The following is a 24,662-nucleotide window of genomic DNA, read 5'->3' as shown; positions in this document are numbered from 1 at the left end:
CTCTAAACAATGGAGATGGGTAGAAGAACATTTTGCTGCTCCTAATTTGGTAGAAACAGCTGTCTCTGGATCAGGAATACATTTATCCTTCTCTAGAGCTTAATCTTTGTGACCACTTTTACTTCAGAACACACATCTTCATGCAGAGGATTCCATTCTTTTCATGGGCGTGCCTTCCATTCTGATTTCTTCAGGGGCAAGGTAGTTATTACTCATTCCTTGAGAGGAGGAGAGTATTTAAGTAGAGAAAATAGGTAAATTTTCAGCACATCACACATAGCACAGGCAAATAATTCTAGCTTTGGTTAAATAGTTCTCTGTCCAACATCTGTGTACACTAACTTCTGGTGCCTTTCCACTGGCCTTGAGCTTTCTCCTTCTCTTGCTGCAGTCTTAATGAGCAATAACAGTAGCTTCTGACAGCTGTTCCTTTCTTGCAGAAGATGTCAAAGGTGCATAATTTAACAGGAGAATATATTAAAAAACTGCTATGAGATTGGGGATTGTAGACTTGCAGATAAACTGCAAAGAAGGTATGCAATAAAAAACATGGGCTTTCAGTTTTAGGTGTGTGAGCTTGTGCTTTCCTAAAGTAAGGATTTTTATTTTTCATTGTGCCTTAAACTTGGACCTGCTTTCCATATTTTATGAAGTAGAGCTCTCCCTGTTTCTTTTGAATCTTAAGCTCTTTATGTTACTTTTAAACACCACTGCTTTGCAAAGATGTTGGGCTCCTGCATTCTTGCAGTGATGATATTTTAACAGCATGTGTGCACAGACATTATGGTGATTGTGTTTGCAGGACCTGGCAAGCAGATTTCTGGGTTATATCATTTACAGCTGTTACTCTGGAAGGCCCCAGACAGGTTTGGGACTGTTTTGCTTGATCCTTTACAAAGAAATCATTCAGCATTAACCACGTTCTGTACCCTCCTCCAGGTTTGTGGAGGGAATGGGGATTGGCTCCAGGCAGAGTAGTCGAGGTTACAGAAGTCCCTCCACTTCTACATTCTTTCAACATTCTGCATAAAGTAGAGTAAACCATTTAATTTAGGCTATGAAGAAGAGAACTTGCATTACATTTTCTTCCTTTATCTTGTGTGTTTTAGCGTTGTAACTATGACTAGACCTCAAATAGAATTATCCTTTTATTTCTAACAGTTTATATATCTCAATATACTATTTTTAGTTTGCACAGTAGTTCTGCAAGTAATACATTTGCTTCTACTCATTATCTACTCACACTTCATCTTCTGCTTAAATTGGAAATGGTTTGAGAACTTTACATCTCTGGGCAAAATTGGACAGGACAGATTATTCCTTGTTTCTGCTGTCAAATAAGCAAAGAAAACCCAAACTTCATCCCAAACAACACCAGCAGAAAAATCTCCCACAACAAAGCAAAATAATACCAAAAACCCTGTTAGCTGGGAGTTGGGCAAACATACAGGTTTGATTTGGCTTTGGTCTCTAATACTGTTTTTAAGTATGGTCAGAAGACTTATTTGAAAGAGCTGGATTGTTAACAATTAAGTAGTTTTCTTGGTGGAAAACACAGGCTTTCACTTTGTTATTTGGAGTTTAGAGCTTATGGCTTTAGGATACTTATCCTCAGCTTTTGGCTTCTCCACTTGCATTCTGCTTTTAAATATTTAGAAGTGTGACCTGTAATACTTTGCTTAGTACAACCTTCAAATTGTGTAAAAACTCATGCCATTGCCATCCAGAGTTAGTGATCTGTAAATTACAATTCTAGAACCACTACATCAAGAGGATTTCATTATGTACAGAAATTGTTTAGATCAAATACCATGCCGAGGAATGGTTTTTATTTCCCACTTTCACAAGTCATACAGCAGTTCTGGATAATATTGGTGCTGTGAAGTTGAAGGGGTTCTACAGTGTCCTTTAGATCCAGAGCTTTGCTTCATGTATTAAGGTATTCTTCAGGTTATCACACTGAATTATAAAAATCAAATGTAACTGCCAGTTTGCAGTCCAATGTATTTATGAAAAAGATTAGCACTCAGGGGGATAATACGTCAATAATATTGTTATTCCTACTGATTTTTCAACAACAAATTAAGGAGCATATTTTAAAAAAGAGATTTGAGGATTTTAATGCTGAGGAATGCTTTTAAAGCAGTTCTGTAAAGAGCATTAAAGTTACTGGGATATGCTGATACAGAAAAGACAAACTCTGTAGACTTAGTACAGGTCCTTTTGCTTGTACTGGAATACACTTATAATTGTTCCTGTTATTTAATGAAATGGTCCCCTTAAAACTGGACTGATGCAACAATTCTAGTCTTGTGAAGAGTGGTGGAAAAACAGACAGCAGTGGTAAATTACACAGGATGACTTCTTAAGGTTTTCCTGGAGTTTTTTCAGCTGTCTGTAGCAGGCTATGCATTTTTTCAGTAGTTTAACCCATGAATAGGTGGGCTGTATGAGATACACTTATTAACTGTCTCCAGCTTACTTTTATTTTGTCAAAATGAAGATAAACAGGACACCCTGTTTGGTTCTTCATACACAGTGCCAGAAGTTCTGGATCTCTTTTCTTCAATCTCCAAGTGCCTTTGCTGTCCAGCTTTTCACTGATTTATGTTGCTTTGACTGCTGTTTCTCCCACTGTGGCTTTCCAGCACACAGGAGATGGAGTTCTAGCATTTTGTTAGAGGTACGTGCAGAGTTATCAGGCTCATTTTTAATATCCTAAAGAAATAAATAGGATTACAGTGTTTTCCTCAGGGAACCATCTTTAAATAATTACAGTGAATTATCTTAAAAGAACTTGAAGGTGGGGGAAATGGCATTGAGTGTCAGTTGTTTACCTGCTTGCTTCCCCACAGCCCAGGTCCAGCCTGGCTTCTCTCTTGAAGTGCTGTGCTCCTGCTTTTGAAGCTTTTGCCTGTGTTAATTCCTGGCATGATACCATCTTGATGGTAGCAAGTGCAGTTTGATGCACTTCCCAAAATACACTGGTAGAAACTTCACTGATGTTAAAAAAGTTCTTGCTAAAATAAGACTTGGAAAACAGGCTGTAGTATAGCAACATGGTTTTTTCACTACAGTAATCTGTTCCTCTGAAAGGCATTTCCAATAAAACACTGTCAGGTCTTTTGTCTGAACAGCTGCAGTGAAGTCCAGGACATCGTGTGAACATTTCTGTGAGAACATACACATTGGTGGCTTTTGGTAGTGCTGAAAACATCCAGTGAAAAACTGTGTGCAGTAAAATCTTCATGTCCCTTTATTTCTATTGAGAAATTAATGGGATTTCTGATTTCTCCTTGTGGCAGTGGCTCTGGGTCTGGGCTGATGTATCCCTGAGAATGTTTTGGGTAGGTCATTAATAAACACATGATTCCTTAATTATTCTCTCAGCATGATGCCATGGGCTACGAGGCTACAAATACATTTTGGATTTCTCAGTTCCACTATCCTTCCTTCTCCTTCCCTTCACAGTCACCCAAAATCCAATAGAAATGCATGGTTGAGATGACTGTAATGTTTTTATTCTGAATGGTAGATGAGCACTATGTTCCCGTGATTTCAAAGGTTGCCTGCTTTAAATAGGTCTTTTGGGGAGGATAACTCCACGCAGCTCTCTGAAGGATGGGAACCCATGCTTTTTAAAATACTTTGTAGATAAGTTTTTCTATTTCCTGTCCCTAAAATAGAGTAATACACTAAATGATCTTTCAACCAACGTGGTCAACTTGGCAATAGATTTTTCTTATCCTAACTTGAACATAAAAACAATCAAGATTTCATTATGTTCTGTCTGGATTTAAAATTTGCTGTTTGTAACAACATGTAATTCTTACCACCATCACCTGCAAAACAATACATATGTATTACATGCAGAAGTCACAAGTAAACAGACTTTTCATCTGCTCACAGATGTCTGCACATCTAATCATACTTAAATAGCTGTAGAATTTATTTGTTCCTTCTACTCCACTTCTGGATCTTTATTAGCAAATAATATACAGTGAAGTCTCTTAAACTGTCTAAATCTATTGTATGCTTTGTATTCTCTGCCTGAAAGTGAAGGATCTCTTTCTTCAGAGTTTTTGACTCAGTCAGATTGCAAATCCTGTACTTATAATTATAGATGAGTTCCATAGTTAAAAGGAACTACATCTTCAGTTTGGTCCCTTGCTTTTAAACATACATTAGTCACCAGCTCTTACCCTTGATGCAAGTGGCTTCTGAAACTCTGCCCTTTTCCTGGAATGTAATTGAACTCTACATTGGATAATTTTAAAAAAAAAAAATCCTGATATTGCTGTTTCCATCTTTCTTCCCTTTATCTGAGATTTTTGTTTTGTTGTCCTTGTGTCAGCAAGGAGAGAAAACTCAACAAATTCCAGAAATGCATGTATGTTGATACTGTGTTTCTTGTAAGGAGACCTACTGTTTAAACTTCCAGCTTTGTGTGAGGGTTGCTTCTTTGTACTGTTAGGATTTCAGGTATCTCTGATAGGTCTTCTAGCTCTACTGAGGCATCCCTGGATGAATATCAGAAGGATGAGATGAGACCTGGCTGATACTGGCACCAGCCATATGACTCTAGAGAAAGAAAGTCCTTGAATTTTTGAACTTGAAAAGATGAGCTGTTTTGAAATGCTGGTTTTGGACCAGTTCAGTCTTCTCTTTGTTGGTGAGTTTTAGTGTTGCAGCTGGTGTTGCAGGTCTCTGATCTTCGTGAATTTTCGCTGCCAAAGCCAAGCTGGTGATGAAGGGAGGGATAAGTTGCCACTCACTCAGTTGAAGTACAGCTGCACTCCAAATGGCTGTGCTTTTCATGTGTTAGGCACAAGAACTGGTAAGGATCTTACCTTCAGTTGTGACTTCATATGGAATTAACCATAACATGGCACAGTACTCTGCAGGAGTCAGGATCCACCCCCAGTGAGTGCCACTGCTGGAGCAGTAAGCTTTGTCCCCAGCTCCTGCTCATGGAGGAAGAAAAGAACTTTTTTAAGGGGGTAACATTGATACTAATGATAAAATCCTGAACTACTGAGGCATTTGGATGGTGATGCTGAGATGGTCCCTGTCTTCCTTTCTCAGCACAAGTGTGGTTGTTGTAAAGGAGACAGGCTTGGGTGCATTAAGGATGGTGATTTCTTGGTATCTACTCACCAGTATTTATCATAGCAAAGGTTCTCAACAACAAAAATCGTCTGGAGTTAGCCCTCTGCCAGTTATGTTAGTAACTCATCTCTGATGAAGTCTTATGTGGATTAGTACTTGGAATTGGGCACTTCATTAATTATATTTTTAATGGAATCTTTTATTTGACATACCGTTTCCTAAGAGACAATAGATAAAATAAAGCCATTTCAGAATAAATGGTAGAAGTCTACAAAAAATCAAAAACCACAACTCCTTGCTGAAAATAATCCATGTCAGTCCTTAAAAACTTTCCTTGCAGGCTTTTTAACACCACTTTTCTTTTGTGTGTGGGTTGAACTGAGTACTTTTTAGGGTTTTTTTTCTTTTCTCTTTTCATATCCTCTGGTTACTGTACTAAAAGCTTTTGTGCATCTAGGTAAACATAGACTTTGCAAAGTGTTTGGTATTTTCTTTGCATCATTTAAATTCTACATACTCAAGTTATTTCTTGTTATTTTACATTTAGCTCTGAGTACTATTCTGACTTGAGCAGTGAGACACTTGGCAACAAGTTTTATCATATGGGAGATAGGGAGAGAGCTTGCAAATGTCATCCCTAAAATATGATGGGTTTTTTTTTATTCTGTCTTCCATACCTGCCTGGCATTACTTTCTCATGAGAAAGCTGGTCCTGCTCATGACACATTGCGTTTATAGGAAGACACAGAGTCAAAACTGAAATGGGGAATGTCTGAAATGGGATTGTATAGCAGACCAGGAGAAAAGGGATAAATAAGAATCCTGAAAAAATTGGGTGAAAGGTATCTGGAAATAAGAAGGATAGGGAATGGAAGGAAAGTGTGGAAGCTGTGTCAGTATGAAAAAAAAATAATAAAAACAACAGCTCGTGTAAGGATTGGGAAAAGCTGGTGGCAATGTGAGCATGGAGATGAGAAAGAGATGTGATGGAACCTCACAAATCATGCTCTGGGCGTTGTGGGGATAACTCAGAGCAGCCTCAGTTGCTGGAGCAACCAGAGAAGAGGCAGGAGGGGGTTTATGGCTGAATGACACACTTGGGTACAAGCAGACTGTGTAGAATGTGCCAAGAGTGTCTGTATGTGTAATAATGGTACCCATAATATCTTTTAAATTTTATGTTCTGTGTCATGATTCTTTGAGTCTCGGTGTGTTGGAGTAGAGTTAGGAACACGCTCTGTATTTTTTGGAAGATGAGCATGGAGTGAATCATAGAATCATAGAATAAACTGAGTTAGAAGGGGCCCATCAGGATCATCAAGTCCAACTTCTGGCCCTGCACAGGACACGCCAAGAGTCACACCCTGTGTCTGAGAGCATTGTCCAAATGCTTCTAAACTCTGTCTGCCTTGATGCTGTGGCCACTGCCCTGAGGAGCCTGTTCAGTGCCCAACCACCCTCTTGGTGAAAAACTTGATATCCAACCTAAACCTCCCCTTACTCAGCTCCAGCCATTCCCTTGAGTCCTGTCACTGGCCACAAGAGTGAAGAGATCAGTATCTGCCTCTCTGCTTCCCCTCATGAGGGTACTGAAGACCACAGTGAGGTCTCTGCTCAGTCTCCTGCAGGCTGAACAGACAAGTGCCCTCAGCTGCTCCTCATACAGCTTTCCCTCCAGACCCCTCACTCTCCTGATTGCCCTCCTTTGGACACTCTCTAATGGCTCAATGTCTGTTCTTATATTGTGGTGCCCAAAACTGCCCCCAGAACTCAAGGTGAGGCCGCCCCAGGGCAGAGCAGAGCGGGACAATCCCCTCCCTGGCCCAGCCGGTGATACTGGGCCTGATGCCCCAGGACAGGGTTGGCCCTCCTGGCTACCAGGGCACTGCTGACTCAGGGCCAACTGGCCACCCACCAGGACCCCCAGGTCCTTTTCCACAGCACTGCTCTCCAGCATCTCATTCCCCAGTCTGTATGAACATCTGGGGTTGCCCCATCCAGTGGCAGAATCTGGCACCTTCTCTTGTTAATCCCTGTATGGTTGGTGGATGCCCGAGTCAGTGCTGTTTTATTACAGGAATGATGCCACCATTCTTAGTGTAACTGGGAGAAAGCTGTTTCTACCACCCAATTAAAGCTCTTTATGTTGTTTAGTAGTCCCTAAGAAGTAATATGGACTTTTTTTTCTCCTTTTAAGTTTTGTCAGTGTAACAGCTCTAAAGGTGAAGTATCCTAAAGTTGCTCCTCAGACCTAAGGCCAGCTCTGGATTCCTTCACTCGGGAATATAACCAAGGCCCACGTGCTGCATGCTTCTGCAGATAGCAGTGGGGTAGAGTAACCATGCAAGCACATACTCAAGGTTCATTTTCAAAGTTCAGTGCCAGAACGTTCCAAGGGACTGATCCTTATCTCACAGTGAAAATACAAATTGTCATTTAGTTCTGCTACTTGCAGATAAAGGCTCTTTGTTGAAAACAAAATACTTCTGAAGGGAAGACATTTTGATTTTTGCTGCTGAAAGTATACATGTGTCTCACAGGTAAAGTAACTGTGCTGGAAGTTTTGTATATTCATATTTTATAGCAGGAAGGATTTTAACAAGGTGGGTTTTTGTTTTAATTGGAAAGTGTTTGGGCTGTTAAGTGTCTTAGCTTTGAAGCAGCACATCTGTAAGCGTGACAAGTATAGCTGTACAGGAGAAGTCTACAACTTCTCTAAATATTTTTATCATATAAAAAGTTTCACGGACTAAGTTTAACACTTCTTCCATTCCAGACAACTTGGATTACTGCTTGTAGTTATTACCTCAGTGGAAGCATCTGATATTTGTAGTTCTGCAAGCCATTATTTTGGTACATTACACAAACTGCCCAGTTCTGACTTATGTTGAACAGTTTAATCAATAGGTTAGTTATGTATTTTTTTTAAATGCAATATTTTTTAAATCCAGTGTTTCTCATAGTGTGTATGCATTGATTTTGCCCCAGTGGAGATATGTAGGTAGGTAGAGCAGTTCCAGATGTAAGTACAGCCACATTGAGAAGTGCTTATATCACTGCAGATTAATTTTCTGGCTTAGACAAGGCAAGAACTGCAAGTATTTTACACATGCTGTTATTGAAGATAGAAGGTAATCTTTATCTGGTTTTGACCACTCATAGAAATTTTGTATGAACCTTTTTGCTCACCAGTTTATCTTTTAAAGGGAACTTACCGTGGCTATATAAATATGAGCCTGAGCTGAGACACTGAAAGTTAACTAGAACAGCACTCCAGTGTGTGCTCCTACCAAGTCACCACGGTCTCAGAGAGTACACTTAAAACTTTCATTCAAAAAGGCTGGGGGAACATGTTGCCTTAACTGCTTAATGTTGGGGAGGAAAATACCTTTTAGTAAAACACAAGCCCAGCTGCTGGTGTGTGCTGACAGATGTGTATTTTCTGCCATATGTACAGTAGGGTTTTCTTCTTTGCCTTTTTAGAGTGATAGAGCATGAAAATGTTTTAAATGTTATATTAAAATCTTACATTCTAAACTTCCATCACTTCAAAAAAACCTTCCTCTAAAGAGAGTCATAGTACTATACAAATTAGTAACTGTAATACTGCTGTAATAACTAGTTCTCAAACAAAGAGTAGAATGAATTGAAAATGTAGCTCAGCATCCAGTCTATTATTAATAGTGTATGCTGGGGAAATCAAGTCTAAATAATTATACAATACCTTTACATTTGAACTCTCCTTTATAACTGACTTCTTTCTCTCTTCTCCAAGATAGCCCTATTCTGCTTTATTTTTCTCTCTGTGTTAAGGAAGGAGTAGCTCTGATAAGCATTTCCCATCCCCAGAATTTGCACAGCAAGACTTTAACATTCTTTCTTGCTTAACACAAGGCCTAATGCTCCTTGAGATCTATTTTTCATCAAAGATTGAGATTCTTTCTGGTTTTATAAATAATCACTACACTAAAGGATTAAAAAAATCTGAGTCATCTTTGAATTGAAGGAAGAGCTGATATTCCACCCCACCCCCCAACTTTCTGTGGGAGAAACTTGTCCCAAAATAGAGCATAGAGTAAAACATTTTTCTTTGAAAAGAAATTTTTCACCATTGTTTTATATCTGGAGATATATAGCACAATATTGACGTATAGATAGTATTCTTAGGTAAGTAATTTCCCACTTAAGTACCAGTTTAATGGGTATCCCCAGAAGTTCAAATGAGTTCAAACTCATTTGATGTTCCAGGCATGTTACCATAATAAAAATAGGTATTATAGTAAAATTAAAAGTTCTGAAAAAGAAAATATTTTAGTTTATCTCCTTTTCTAGTCCAGTAGAAAATACATTTAAAAGGCTGTTTTCACGGTAAAGATGATGTCACATTCAGTGTCCTTTTTTTTTTTTTAATCTTTTTTCATACTAGTGCAGTAGAAGAGTGAGAGTTTTGCTTAATTCTAGATATTGTGCAGTCTCTGCACCTGGAGGTTTTTAAAATAAACCTGGATAAACCCCTGAGTAACCTAGTCTGACACCATAGCTTTGAGCAGCAGGTTGAACAAGAGACTTCTGAGGTTTCTTTGAGCCTGACTTTTCCTGTGATCTTAGGATACTGACTTCCCTCTTTTGCCAGAGGAGAAACTAAGGAACCAGAAATCCCAGTGATGTAATTTTTAGTTACCTTCAGCTGTCCACTGGTATATTGGACATAAGGAACTGACCTTCAAGACACTATCAAAAGTTCCTTATTGTTTTAGTTCATTTTTCTTCCAGCTTTTAACATGCTTGAGGAAGTGCACAGTATTTGGATTGGAAAGATTTCATGTTTAGTGGATCTTTTTTTCAGATATACAAATGTTTGTTCATTCCATAGTGACTAATCATATATTAGACAATAATCATGTTTCAGAACTTGCCTGGTGTCTCACAAGCAGTAAAAACTTGTAAAGAAGATGGAAGGTGTGACAGTGTGTTGTTGTCAGCATCTTCAGAGCTCCTGCTGATTATATAGTTAAAGTGAGGTAAAATAATACTTATATATACTATATATATGTAACAATTATGTTTGAATATATAATTTTTACATATATTGGTATATAAAAACCTATACAGTGGTCCCCAGTGGCACATTTTATCACCTTAATATTTGTTTGCTGTTTTCTTTTATGTTTCAAAATGATTTGGTCTTGGAAGAGATCGTACCAGTAGTGTTGTGAAAGCTCTAAAGCACATGCACAATTAGATTGAAAATGTTTACTCTAAAAGACAAGGAAAATACCAAGAAAAGAGAACTTTAGGTAAATGCTCCCTGAACTAGGGCAGCCTAGGTCTGTCCTTGTGCATTAGTGTTCCTGAAGGTGCATTTCTCTAGGTCACATTTCCACGTGGGAATAAGTAGACCTGCTGTGTTTGCAAATATCAGCTTTTACATCCAGGTGAAATGAGTGTAGGAGAATCTTTTTTTCATCTCTTTCTTTCAAGTAAAAGCTGATCTACAGAGTATATTTCACTGGTCATACCCACACCTAATCCAGGTCTTGTCTGACTTTAATGTAAACTAAAATTATTTATTTTTTTGAGTTTAAGTGTATTAACAGAAGACTGCATGTTATTAAATAGTATTTTGAGGCTGCAGTTATCTTAAAGTTAAAAAAAAAATAAAGTTGTTTTGTCTTAAAACATGAAAAGTACTGGCCAGATTTGTTCAGGTGTTTCTTCTGCAGATGAGTTTAGAAAGGAGTAACCACACATTTCAAAATTTATAGGTAAAATTCCTCCATCTGAATTGTAACAAATCAAGAGAAAGGAGCAGTTGCATGTGGGAAATACAAGCTGGACAGCTGTAAAGCATATTTGTATGTAGCATAGGTACTTAAAATTGTTAGGAAGATGTCTCCTATTTTCTAAGGATTGACTGAGTGTGCAGCTTGATATGGTACAGTGTGTTGCTGGTTGCTGTCTGTGCCTGGTCAAGAAGAATCCTGCCTTTTCTTTACATCTGCCTTCTGTTCTTTCTTATCCATGCATAATTCATAGGCAGAAATAATGTTTTTACTTAGAGCAGCTGATATAGTGAGAAAAAAGGGTAGGGTTTTGTTGTTTGGTTTTGGATTTTTTTTTTTTAAAGACCACACCAACCTTTCTTAAGGATGCAGAAACTTGCTTATTTTAGGTCAGCTGATGTAGATGCCTTTTCCCTACAGATCTTGCTTTATATCCTTAAATCCTCAACCAACAATAATTCTTTGTTGCTTCCCAAGCAGGACCTTGCTTCCCTAGCAGGACCTCGCCTACTTAAAATGAATTTAAAAGTATTTTCTCTTTCGCAGTACATACATTCTGAAAATCATTATTCTCTTGGCTACTTTGCTGAATTTAGTCCTTAAAAATATTGATAATGTTGATGAATATGGATTTCTGTCGATTACCATTCTCCTTTTGGAAGTCACTGTTCTCCAGAGGCTTACAAGTGAGCACCTGGTATTAAGATTAGGAGTGTAAAAAGCTAAATTAAATCAGACTGCTCTTTAATTACATTAAGAATGCTCTGCAGTTACATTCTGGAGATCTTTGGGCAAAGGTAGGTTCTTTGTTTCACACTATTCCCAGCTTGTCAGGAGTGTCCTTTGCTTCTAAAGGAATGGAGTAAAAAGGAATCATTCCGATCACGTTTCAGTCACGAGCGTGTTAGATGTGTCATTTCTGAAGTACTTATTAATTACATTTGCTGACAGCTTTAAACAGGGTTTTTCTAAAAATGCAATCAGGAATTTTAATGCTTCTATTAAACTTCAGAATTCCTTTGATCACATTATAAAACTGGAGCGGTGGAGGCTTTAAATAGCAGGGGCAATCCTGCCAGCCGTGTTTGTTGAGATGGAGCCACTATTTCCTGGCTGAAAAACACACCCTGCTGTCTCAGAGGCTTTGCACACACTGCCTGCTGCTCTCCCACTGCCATTTTCTTTTCCCTGCATCACAGAATTCTTCAAGGATTATCTGGTCTTTCTCCCTAAGAGCACTTACCGTGTGTGTTTCAGTCTGCAATTTCACCATGAGGATTTCTGTTCCCAGTAAGTCTGGATGGAAATACTGGCAATTAATTTGGGTTTTACACAGTGGTTGAAGCTTCATTATTTCCTGCAGAACTCTGTCCTCTCTGGTGTCCTCACTCCCACAGGTGTAGCAAACCACAGCAGTTGACTGAAATTCAAAAAAGGTTCTAATAAATGGGGGTTTATTCCACAGAAATTACTTACTAGAAATAGCAGCAGCTGTTTTTAACCCAGTGCATGATCTCTGCTTACCAAATTAATAACTTTTGTTCCAACAGAATGTTGGTATTTGAATAAGGTTTTTAACTTTTTTTGCAAGCTGGAATAGCTTACTTTGCAAGTAAGGAGTAGGCATGAGACAAGTTCTCCTGAAAAATACTTAGCAGCAGCAATTATCACAGGTATCTAACAAACCTAGTTCAGTATTGGTATCTGAATGTGGGGAATTTAAATTAAAAGTCAAATTCAATTCTAATTTAAAGTACCATGTTAAAAATCTTAGACATTGATGTTGCATTTACTAGACACGAAGAGTATCACAATGCTTTTCCTGATGTGTCTACTCTTTGCAATCCTTGCACAGAAAGGAGGACTCAAGCTTAGGAGTGAAAAGTTAATTAATTTTTCAGTTTGTTGCAGTCCATGGTTCTTGTATCCCAGTTACTACAAACTGGACAATTGCAAGGTAGCAAACCCTGCTGCTGGTTTAGGTGACATGTTCTGCTGACCAGATGTTGGCTGATAACACTAGTTCCAATCAGGCTGAATAAATCATCTGTTAGTGAAAGGTGATAAATCACACTAATAATGTGGAAAATCTGTTCCCCTCCCCCCCAAAAAAGTTTCTCTTCATTCACACAGTAGCAGAAAAGTCTTCCTAAAGCTGTATGATAGACAAACTTCCTGTAAGGGTTTACATGTTTGCACAAGATAGCAGGACTGTTTTGCTGCTGCTTTGCCATAGAATGTATGTCATGCAAACTGCATCTCACTGCAGAACTAAACCCCAGAGGTTTCTGTCAGAGGTGCATTGGTCCAAAGGCACAGCCAGAGATTAGGGAACTGCTGCTGGAGTGAGTGCCAGTGAGCAGTGTCTCCAGTAGATGAAGAGCCTGTTGTTCCTAGAGCCAAGTGTTTCCCAGCCTTTCTCTGTCCCTGCTGTACCTTCTCTCCAGTGTAGTCTTGTTGCAGTTGGTCACATTCATAACACACTGACATTTGTAAAACTGCATCTTCCAGCAGCAGATAATCCACAGGGGAGTACGTATGCCAAAAACAGAGACCAGCCTAATGAAGGTGTATTCTGTGTACTAAAGCAATATCTGTATTTTACTTGCACTGAAAATAAACTCTTGATGTGGGATTATACCTGTTAAAGCTTCCTTTTTTTTTTTTGTTAACTTTTTAAGGTTAAAAATGCACTTTGCTTCCCAATACAGGGTTACTGTGTTAACAGATACATTAAAAGATCAATATGTAAATTTGGCAGAACTGTTATCTTGCATCATTTTGCCAACAAATATATTTCTGATTTTTCAGTTTCCTCAGTGTGTTACTTCAGTAGCAATGGCATGCTCTTACCCAGCCTTTCTGAAACAAAAATTATACCATCTTCTCTCAAAAAAATCATCTTTCTTTGGTCTATGATTATGAGACTATGTGGGGAAATTCATCAGTGCAAGTGAAGAGGAGACTTTACTGCCTCCCCCAAAGCACCAATGCAATTTATCAGTAACTTTATTTTACAGAAGCTTTCTAAAGCCTGACTCTGTAGAAGATAAATACTTCATTTTCCCATTCCTCTGCTTGGCCATCCACACACAGCACAGACAGCACTGTAAAAGGTGTTTTATTGGAAGAGCACAGTTCAGCTCTGCTCCAGGGTGGAGAGCAGATTTATAGTGGTGATGACCTCCCCACCTCACTATTTTTATGCCCAACCTACTTACTTTGTTCTTCCAGTTATTTTGTGAAAGTGTGCCATTTTCCCTGGAGCATTTTAGCTTGTCTCCTGTCACTGGAGTTTCAGGTATGGACCCAGTTCATTGTGGTTATGGGAACTGGTCTGTACATTTCTGAGACTTGAAAGATATTTTGTATTTTCTTTCTTTTGGTTTGTGTAAGATTGAAAATTTTAAAAGCTGCTACAGAAAGCACTGAGAGAAATCCAAAGATTCCTTAGGAAAGAACTTCTTTCTGAATTACATCTGCCCCATAAACACTTGTTCTCTTTTGCCTTTAATCTTAAATTTGTTATCTAGCTGGTGTTTTCTTTTGGTGGTTTAAACCCACATTTTTGCACAGCTGCAGATTTGAAGCTGTGCAGATGTCTTTTGATGGTGGTGTTTTCATATAACAACTGCTCCAAAATCCAGGGGGGAAAAACATCCCATGCATCACTTGTTTGTATTGTCAGCTTCTGTTTCCAGAATGGTAATATTTAAAATCTGTAGTGTTAATATTACTCCTGTTATACTAGTACTGTAACAAAGAAGACTGAGGTAAAATACTGCAGGCAAGATCATAATTTCAGAAAAACTGAGAAGTTTCTTTTTTCTCAGCATTGCTGAAGAGATGGTCAGACAACTTCTTTTTCTGATCTGTGTGGCCTTACAAATAGATGGACATTCTCTGTCTTGGATTGTTTTGTCCATGTCATTTGATTATTTTTTTTTAATATATTCTCTAGAAATTTGGCTTTATGTATTTTCTAGAAGTTTGTATAAAATTTTTGAAGGGTTTTTTTAAAACTCTGTTGTAAAGTTAGTTCAAAAAGTACTTCAGACTAACTTTTTTTTCCCTAAGAGTGTAGTGTTTTTGACTAACAAAGTTTCTGTTTATCTAATTGGAAAATTTTGATTTTGAAATAGTAGAAAATGCTTCTGGTACTAACATGGAAGGGTGTGCAATAACACCAGGAGTTATTTGCTCCAGGTGTAGATGTAGCATTGAATTGAATATTTTTCTGCTTCTTAGGAGTAATTTCCCTGCTCTAATCAATTTTTTTTTTGCCATGAAGGTTCTGCTTGCTTTATGAGAACATACACTGCAGTTACAGTTGCAGTAGGTTCTTAGGATTCCTTCCTGCCAACTTCTGCATCATTCCTTTACCTTGTTTTGGGAAATTGTAACATGCTACTCAATGCATGTATCTGTAGAGTCAAATACAAATTCAGTCATAACGTGCATCACAGAGGAAACACCACACATACTGCCAGTACCCTGCTCCTGTCTCCTTAATGTTTTTATTCCTTTGAAGTCAGCAGTGAAACAATCTAACTGGTGTAGTGATTTCCAGAAGCACAAAGAAGTATTCATTTATCCATTGTGGGGTGGGGTGTGTTTGATTTCTGTATCCTCTCTTCTGGTCTTGAAAGAACAGTCCCTTAATTATGGTGTCATAGGAAACCTGCATCACACTTTTTTTTTTTACGTTAGTAGCATTTTTTCCCCCTGCACTTTAAATCAAATACCTCTTGTTTTGTCCATGTCTGTGTGTGACATTAGTAAATGAATGTGAGGATTTTCCACAAATTGTTGCCAGGACTTCTCTTTGGAAACCCACTTAAAGTGGTGATGGACCCCTTTACCTTCTTCTCATAACCATGTATGTTGTCTTTACATGTTCTTCATATTTTTTCTCTCTGGTTTTGATACATCTGAGTTACTTAAATACTCTTTGGATTGTTGTATCCCATTTCTTCCCGTTGATATTTCTCCCTTTGTTAGGTTTTATTGCACAAAATCCCTGGTAGGTTTTCGACACCATATTTTTTCCTGTCTGTCTGTTCAGTCACATATGAAGAGCTTTACTTTGGATCTCTTCATGTGCTTGTGGAGTTTCAAATGAGACATGCATGGAATTTTAGAGAGCTTCATAGATACTTGTACAGGCACACTGCAAAACAGTTGCTTAATGGGGAACCTATTTTTAAAACTGAAACAAAAAAAGAATTGGGTTCCTCTACTTAAATAGGAACTACAGTGTTATTTTTAAATCTGAAAGGGGGAAAGATTTTCTTAAATTTCAAAATTAATAGATGGCAAGAAAGAGGACTTAGTCCATGAATGTGGTGGTGATCTAGGAAAGTCAGGAAAATAAGAGGAAGTAAGGTTTTATCTCTCTTAGGTTTCTGTAACTATTCAAATCATTATTTGGCTCCTGCAATTCAATTACACTTTTTCTCTGAGGTTGTCATATTGTTAATTTTGCTGTGTTTCTCCTCATTAGCCCAAAGATCACTACTGGATTAGACTTGTCTGTAAGTCACTGTGTGATAATTACATGCTGCATTTTTGTCTGTTTTAGTTCATGGTACTCTGATCATTGTGTGTGTTTGTTGCCATAATTTACAGCCCTTTCAGTTTCTTGAAAATTGGCCCTTTCTGCTTGAGGTGAGAATTCTACTGTCTGTTCAGCTTCCCCTCTGCATGGAAGGAGCAGTGCTCTGTAGCTCAGGGCTCTGCTTTCTGCCAGCAGTTTTTTTCAGCTGCTCCCTGGTTTGTTCAGCCTTGGTGGGCTTGCAAAAGGAAAGAGCCTCTGTCTCCATATCCCTTCTTGGATCTCTTACACTTGCTAATTGTCTGGATTATTGGCTGACACAGATCTTGTGCTAGAGTCTATATAAAGTTTGATAATCTCTGTGTTGTCCCCCTCCCTCACCCTTGGGCCAACTGCTTCACTTACTACAGAGAACATTTTCAGTCATGCACTATTTGCCCTAGAACCAAAGAAAATAGTTTTCCTAACATTTGTGTACCCTAACTCATTATTTCCTTGCTTGAAATGATAATGGGCTCATACTTATGAGATGTTTCATAGTGGTTAACTGACTGTCAAAAGTAGATTACATGGCTTTTTTGGTTAGCAAGAAGAAAAACAGGTTTTTGTGAAAAAATACTGTCCCTTAGAGTGAGCAACTGGCTGAACAAATGTTCCTCTGTGTCTGGCCAGATGATCATGCCTGTCTTTAAAAGTAATTTACTTGTTTGGTAGAGAGTTGATAGTAACTGTCCTCTCAATGGGATGTTAAAAAGGTAGGATCCTGCCCTGTCAACCATAAAACCACATTAAAATCTATTCTCCCAGTCATAGAAAATTAAGTTGACTGAAAGATCTTGGTAATCCTTTCGTGCTGGGTGTTTTTATAAAAGTCTCTGGGTTCACTTTACATTAAGGGTCTATCAAGTTATATAAAAGATTTCTAGTAACTTCTTTTGCTGGGATCTACAAATGTTCTTAGTTTTTAGCAGCTTGCTGAGAGTGTGCTCCCCTCATGTGACTACACAGGGGTTTGAAAGTTGGGTTAACCTCTAAACTAGGTATTTGGACTATGCTTTTCTCTTGCTACAGCCATAATTGCCAGCAGAACTTAAATGAACATCCAGCAGGATGTAAAAGGAAGTAATCAATGAAAATTATTAATAATTGATGCTCTTAGCTTTTCTAGAAGTCCTTGTTCTCTTCCCTGAGTTGGAAACTAAGTACTTCGACTCTACCAGGTACAACTTTGACTGAAATTTTGGTCAAAGCACAGAGCTAGAGGCAAGCTGCTGCTAAACTCTGCAGTGTCCCCTCATTTCCTTCCTTTCTCCTCCTTTCACTAAATTGCCAGGCTGAATTTTAGGATGCACCAAAGTTTCCTTATTAGCTTCAAGTTAATTTAAAAACATGTCTGAATCAGTACTGTGTTTTTGACATTCCTCCTTTGAATTACTTACTGGAGTTTCAGTAAAACTGTCACACTTTGGCTTTGGTTGGTGGTGTTTCACACACGTGTAACAGGCAAAGGCTTGACAAAAATCTGCAGGTGGAAGGGCTTCTGACTCCCTGATGGCAGCAAGTGACCACAGCAGTCAACATCTCCAATAATTAGTGAGCAGAACTAGTTTCTTAGGTGTGTGTTTAGAAAACCCCACTGAAGCTACTCAAGGATCAGCACATCTTAAAATTGCATCAGTTACTGGAAGCTTGGCTGCAGGCAGCAGTTTTTGACTCCTGCCTCACTTTGTTCTCAGTTCATCAAATGTAAGTGTATGTTCTGACTGAGTAGTAGTTCAATAGTTACTTTCAGATACCATTGTGAGTCTTCAATTTATTTGGTGTTCTAATCAGATTCATTTATTATGGTTTGAGGTTTTTTTAAGTTGATGGTACAGGCTATGAGCAGACTCCAAAACACTTGTTTAGTTCATGTTCAGAGGACTTGACTGGGAACACTTTATTGTGAAGATATTTTTTTGGTCTAATTTTACAAAATAACATGCTGCCCAGAAAACTGATTCTGTACCCAGATACAAAGCCACAAATCTATGGAAACTGCAGACTAATAATTGACAAGATAATTGAATTTCTCATCTGTTAAGTTCGTGCTTTGTCTTGCCTTGAAGGACCACATGTTCTGCTCTTGGACACAGCTGTACTCTCCCCTGTTCTATACTCCCCTGTTCTGTGCTGTGTTTGGAGGAGATCAGTGGCTAAAGACAGTAAACACTTGTTAGAGCCAGTGCAAGGTCTGTCAGATCCAGTGATTAGTGCCAGATACTTGAAAGGAAGGTGCCAGAAAAAAAAAAAAAGGCAATAGAAAATTGTGGGACACTCTCTGAGGGAGTGCTTTCTTCGCTCCTGTCAACTGTTAATATTATGAAGCATGAGAGTTTTTCTTACAATTGCTGTTCATTTTTAATGTTTCTTGTACAGTATTTATTTTTATTATCATTTAATGTAAATACCATTGTAAATAAATATTTTCTGTCAATGAAAAGCAAGTGTGTTGCTGCTTTCAAAGTAGGCTGGCTAATTTTTTAACAGAAAAGAAAACATCTAGTCCCAGCTACTTTACAGATAATGTAATGAGGGGAAAAAAAAAAAAAGTTCTACCTCTTTCAGTTTAATAAAGCCCTTTTAATTCTCTCATAACTCCTGCAAAGAAATTATAAGTGATATGCCATGAGAATTTCAATAGATAAGTGTGCTTGAGTGCAAAGTAGAATCCAGTCTGCATTTCATAAATAATTTAACTGTGAGGAAAACCTGCCTTTGTCCTTGAATCCAGCTGCCATTACTGCTAAGCACTCACATTTCTATTTGGAATAAGGTGGTGTTGGAAGTTTTAATGTGGTGTATCTTCTCCTTTGACACTTTCTGCCCTATTTTTCCTGTCATTTTTCCTGAGCTAGCTCCGAGCTTCCTGATGACTTCCTCTTTAAGGTTAATAGTGACTTTAATTAGAAATAACAAGTGGTGTATTGCAGTAAGCATTGTGCTGCATTTAAAACATCATCACATAGGTGATCTCCCTGTGACAGATGCTCCTAATGATTTAAGTAGGTGGTTTTGGTAAGTGCATGAAACTGGTGGTAAGTTACAAAATCTGGACACTGATTAAGCAAAATTAGTAAAAAATTTTATAATATTTTCACGTACTAAAATAACTTTTTGTTGATAATTATCTGTGGTCAATCTAGATATGACTTTAGCCATGTATTATGCTTAGAATTTGTGAAACGTGGATAGTTAGTTGATTTTTCTTAGTTCTCACTTCTGAGGGAATGTTAAACAGCTCTTCACATGTTACAGATGCTGGTCCCAGTGCTGTGCTGTTGCACAACCTGCTCTCAGACTTGTTCTGTGCTGCCATGTTTTACAGCATAAATAACCTGACTGGGTGTAAGTAATGATAACACTCAGAAATAAATTCAGGAGTTACGAGAAAGCAAGTGCGTCTAAAAGGAAAGGTGCCTCTAGAGTGTGTGTAGACTCAAGCATGAACATACTCAATGATTAAAAAAGAAAGGACCTGACACCACAAATCTAAGACAGCAGACATCTTCAGCTCTGTAATTTTTCATTCTGTTCAAAGCAATTAATTTCAACTTTAGGAAGCGCTCAGGTGCAGCGAATGGGAGAATTTAAACGTTCCCTCTAAGTTTAACATGTGAGTAGTTAAAGACTGAACCCAGCATGACCAGTTCCCACATACACTGGGACCCAGCTGCATTTCTTCCCCTCGCTGTAAGCCCTTACAGAAGATACTGTAATTGAATTTCCACAGATGTAAAGAGTTCAGATCACTACATGCCTTTACTGGTAATTACATGTAATACAACCACCTTTAGTCATTATTCTTTACGGTGCATTTGCCATTACCAAGCTGTGCAAGCACACAACTAGCATTGTTTAAACTTTGTTTGCTTGTTCTACTAGGGTTTTGTAGAACTCAGACTATTCACTGAGCAGTGTAAGTTTGGGACTAGCACATACAAATCCTAAACTCTTTTATGGAAACACTGATTACCTGTTCTGGGTAATCTTGGAAAACAAATTTTGTTTAATCACACCTGGTGTTAACTGATTATTGTTATTTCTTAACTGGATTTCACAGATGATGAACTGTCCTGCTACAAGAGCTTTTGTCTGGGAGGAAAACTTACTATGATGGTAGAAGTGTAAAAAAAAAAAAGATTATTTGTAAACAAAGCTGAATTATGTCCCATTCTGCTACTGATTTAGAGAAATACTGATCAGTCCCTGTAGGTAGATCAAATATAACAGTCTCTGCTGTCTCTAGATAACGAGTTTAACAAACTAGCAGAGAGCTAGAGAAAGACTGTAAGCAAACCAAGGATGATAAAACTTGAGTTCACGGGACAGAGATCTGAAAGCATGGTGGGAGGCATTGTTCTTAATCCATTGAAGACTGAAAAGAACTTTTCCCTTATTTTCTCATGCATCAACCTCCCACGTCATGCTAAAAAGCATAAGCACGCTGTGTATCTGCAGAGGGAGGGTTTCTGTGCTGTTCATTCTTGGGGTGGAGAAGAGGGAGTGCGAGAGCTCTTAGGACACCTCCTGAGAGGAGTACAGTTCACATAATGTGATAGGGCAAAGAACACTAAATTACTGGAATTAAATATATTCCCCTTGCTGCCAACTCGGTCGGTGTGATCAGGACAGTACCCAGGTTCTTGTAGGTGTGAGCTGTACATGGAAGCAGGGAACTACTGGGGAGTGGGGAACCATCAGGTAACATTTTAAAAACCTTTCATAAAAATGGAACAGGCAGAATAATCCAATTGCTTGGAAGGCTGGAAGCAAGAAGTAAGGTCTGAGGGAATTATGTAGAAAACTTGGAACACCTTTCTTCTGACATGGTTGTTTCCATTATCTTTGACTTGCAGGTCTTTCCTGTCCCTTCCTCCCTGCCCTCTCTTTTTTTGGAGGTGGAGAAGCTTAGCTTGTGTGGTAGTAAGAACTGATGTTTCTTTGCAGATCCCTTGGAAATAATCCCCTGCCAGGACCCTGCTCTTCTGAGAGGTGTTTTTGTTGTTTTGGGGATACACAGTATGGGAAGGTGAATGTCACTGTGTGGTGATGAAAACACTTCAATCTGACCAGTGTGAGTGGGGGATACACAGCTGAATTTACTCTCTATTTAAAACAGCATAAGAGAACCACTTGTCTTTGGAAAAAACCCAAGCAAACAGAATTCTCTCTAAATGAGAAACAGTATTGTTGCAGTTAAATGATTATGTTAATTCTTTAAAATATATATTGTTATAAATATCCATTTTCTTTGGAACATTGATGTTAAAATGTAAGAAGCTGCCTTAAGAGTGGCATCTCAGTATGTGTATATACATCCACATAATTGCTGAGAAGGATCTAGAAATTCTACAGTATCATTTATAAAATTCTCTTTCAATTTATGTGCCTTCAGAATGGGGCTAATCCCTAGGGGAAAGGATATAAAAGAGAAAAATTAAGCTACAGCAATAAACCTGATATATCTGTAATTGCTGTACAGTTACATTATAAAATATATAAATGTTACAGGCTGTAATATGAAGACAGTGATTCAAACCAACCCTATGTTCACTAAGTCATAAATGCAGAAATTACTGTGAGAGGAAAAAGAAATCAAGTCCCTAAATTATGTGTACTTTCTCAGACTTGTGACAGACTTGATTTGATCAAACACTACTACTCAGTCTTATTATAGCTTGTTATGCTTTTCACTAACCAGGATTTCTGTTCAGTGTCTTTTAAAGAACAACCCTTGAAAGAAGTTGACTAGAAGTATTTTAATTAATAGGATTATGACTAAGGGCATCCAATTAAAACATTTTATTATGCCTATGAAAAATAACATTAGAGAACTACTTTTGTATTTGAGTTTTAAGATACTACATATGCTTACTTTTGGTTTTCTGCAGATTTTTTTAAAAGGTTGGAAAAAATTGTAAGTGAAATCAACAACAATTAGTATTTATTCTTAGACATTCACTCATGATTTTGAATAGGTTTAGTTTCTCAACTAAAATCTTTGCCTTCAGTCTTTCATTTTAGTTGGTTTATGGGCCTTCCCTTGCCACGACTTGTAAACAGTTCACACATTTCAATTCATTTATCCATAAAGCATCCCTACAAGGCAGGGAAGTGATAGAGGGTTTGTGCCCATTACAGGTAGGGGCTCAAGGTGCAAGAGTTGTTCAGAGAGGAATTCCCACCCTGCAGTTCTGAGGTGTGTGACTGTTGAAGTTACTGAGCAAAAGCTGTTGTCAGCAAATGGGGAATATAAACTGTAGAGATTTGCATGAATTAAGGTTTTCTGAGTGTGGGGTTTGGTGACAAGGGGGTTTTGTACCAGAGGAGAAGCTGATTCACAGGTCTTAGCCCAGAACTAAGAACTGAAAACAACTATGAAGGAAAATCTGCGAGGCAGCTCTTTCTCTGGAGTGTTATTTTACATGTATTTTCTGCATTATCTATCTCATTATAGGTAGTAGCAGAAAAAAAGGAAAAGCAATATACAGTGTCAGTTACTTCAATTTAAAAAGAAATTTTAAAAGGTCTGATTAGATGATGCTGTTGAGTTATTTTGGTTATGTAAATGTTCTGAGTTAGTTCATCCCTTGGGAATAGTTCATTTAAAGCATATTTGTTGTAGGGAAGAATTTATTTTCTCTTGAGAAAGCTTTAGGACCCAAGAGCTAAGTGTATGTATTGATCCCATTTCATGCAGAGCTTTGTCTTAGATGGCTCTCTTGGGGACAGAATAGATCACTTTGACAGATTACAAAGGAGGGTCCCAGTTTTCCCCCACTGTAGCCTTGATCCAGAGCACATGGTTGAAAGAGTGCTCTCTGCAGGAAATGCCAGTTACCTGTTCAATCATATATATGATTACATGACCATTATAATGGTTATGTTTTTAAATAGTAGAAGTTTCTTCTCGTCCTTGTGGTTAATATTAATGTGCTGATGGCCAAAAGCTTTCTGATGAGTACCCAGTGGTTTATCTGCTCTGGTTACAAGTTCTGAGTGTCCTGGCATGTTTTACTACCTTTCAACTTTGTGGTCTGGGCCTAGTGGGTGGCAGCTTTCAAACCTGGCTCTCAGAAGCCCATCAGTGCTGTCTGTCACTGCCTCTCCCTTTTGAAGAAGTTGGAAGGGTGGGTGCTTCAGTTGCTCCGTTAAAGATTTCCCATTCTGAGCATTCTTAGGGTACGTACTTGGGCTGGCTTAACTCAGGATAGGTCTCGGAAGAAGAGCCTAAACCAGGCCTTGCACAGGATGAGCTGTCACCCAGAGATGGCCTTTCACCAGCATCACTCATTTTCTGGATGCACTCTTTCCCACCAAACAGAGTATAGCCCTGTGTGTCTCTCTGTGCTTTTCCATTCCTTATTGTCTTTATTTCGAGCAGCAAGGCCAATGTCATTCCAGTCGACGTGGGTAGGGGTTTTTTTTATAGTTTTGCTGGGCATTGTTTATTTCATATTTATGATGGGACTGAAGTATTCTAGTCTGAACACATTTTCATACAGTTCAATCAATTATTAACTGTAATGGAATGTTTCTCTGTAAGGGCCTCGTTTTGCCCTTGAATTAAAATCCCTTGTCTTTCCCTGGGGACTGCAGGATAACAATTACCTACGGAATATCATCAGCTGGAAATCTTCAAGCATGAATTGCCCTCCACTATGGAGGAAGGAGCATTTTCTCTCTTACTAGTGTCTGGCTTGTCCCTTCCAGATAAACCCTTGGAAGCAAGGTTTGTTCAGCGTTCAGCTTCCTGTTTTAGTTGAGAGGGAGATTTAGTCAGAGCAAATCCAGACAGACAGTACCTCTAATTTCAGAGGAGCCAGAGAGAAGGGAAACACATCTCAGAGTGCCCCTCTGTTGGTAGCACAGAGCACCCCAGCACACTGGTGATTTTTGGAACCTGAAGATCCTGCTCTTCCCTGAAACCCCGCATATTCCAAGGGCAATTCTGCCTGCTGTGGCTGGGGGAGGAGAGTGGGGTTCTTTAATCCATATCATCAGTCAGTTCTTAAAGTTGTTTCCGTGTACTTACCAAAGTTGTGTTCATTTCTTCTTGGGTCAAGAACCTCTTGCCTGTCTGTCCTTTCCTCCAGAGAGGAGGAAGTTTGCACTCGCTTGATGGAGAGAGTGCTCTCTGTGTTAGCAATTTACTTTTATTTTAAGATACAAGT

At 38.4% G+C, this 24,662-nt stretch overlaps 1 protein-coding gene across 6 annotated transcripts in view; it reads left to right on the top strand.

Annotated features, from left to right (window-relative positions):
* The window catches only part of WDR33 (WD repeat domain 33), a 67,865-nt gene that overhangs the window by 23,276 nt on the left and 19,927 nt on the right, over positions 1-24,662 (top strand). Inside the window, exons 8-9 of one of the 6 annotated variants that reach the window (XM_027661960.1) lie at positions 12,794-12,896; positions 12,984-13,532. The exons of 3 other annotated variants lie outside the window; for them this stretch is intronic. In XM_027661960.1, coding sequence (XP_027517761.1) covers positions 12,794-12,891 — 98 coding nt within the window. In that variant the 3' untranslated portion in view covers positions 12,892-12,896; positions 12,984-13,532. Of the gene's footprint in view, positions 1-11,904; positions 12,503-12,793; positions 12,897-12,983; positions 13,533-18,554; positions 18,768-24,662 lie in introns of those variants that run through there. 2 more of the 6 variants (XM_027661959.1, XM_027661962.1) reach the window with 2 other exon arrangements.

Source organism: Corapipo altera, unplaced genomic scaffold (assembly GCF_003945725.1).
Source record: "Corapipo altera isolate COAL_440 unplaced genomic scaffold, ASM394572v1 175, whole genome shotgun sequence".
Classification (NCBI taxonomy): domain Eukaryota; kingdom Metazoa; phylum Chordata; class Aves; order Passeriformes; family Pipridae; genus Corapipo; species Corapipo altera.
Note: the sequence above shows the minus strand (reverse complement) of the source record. Positions and strands in the feature narration are given on the sequence as shown.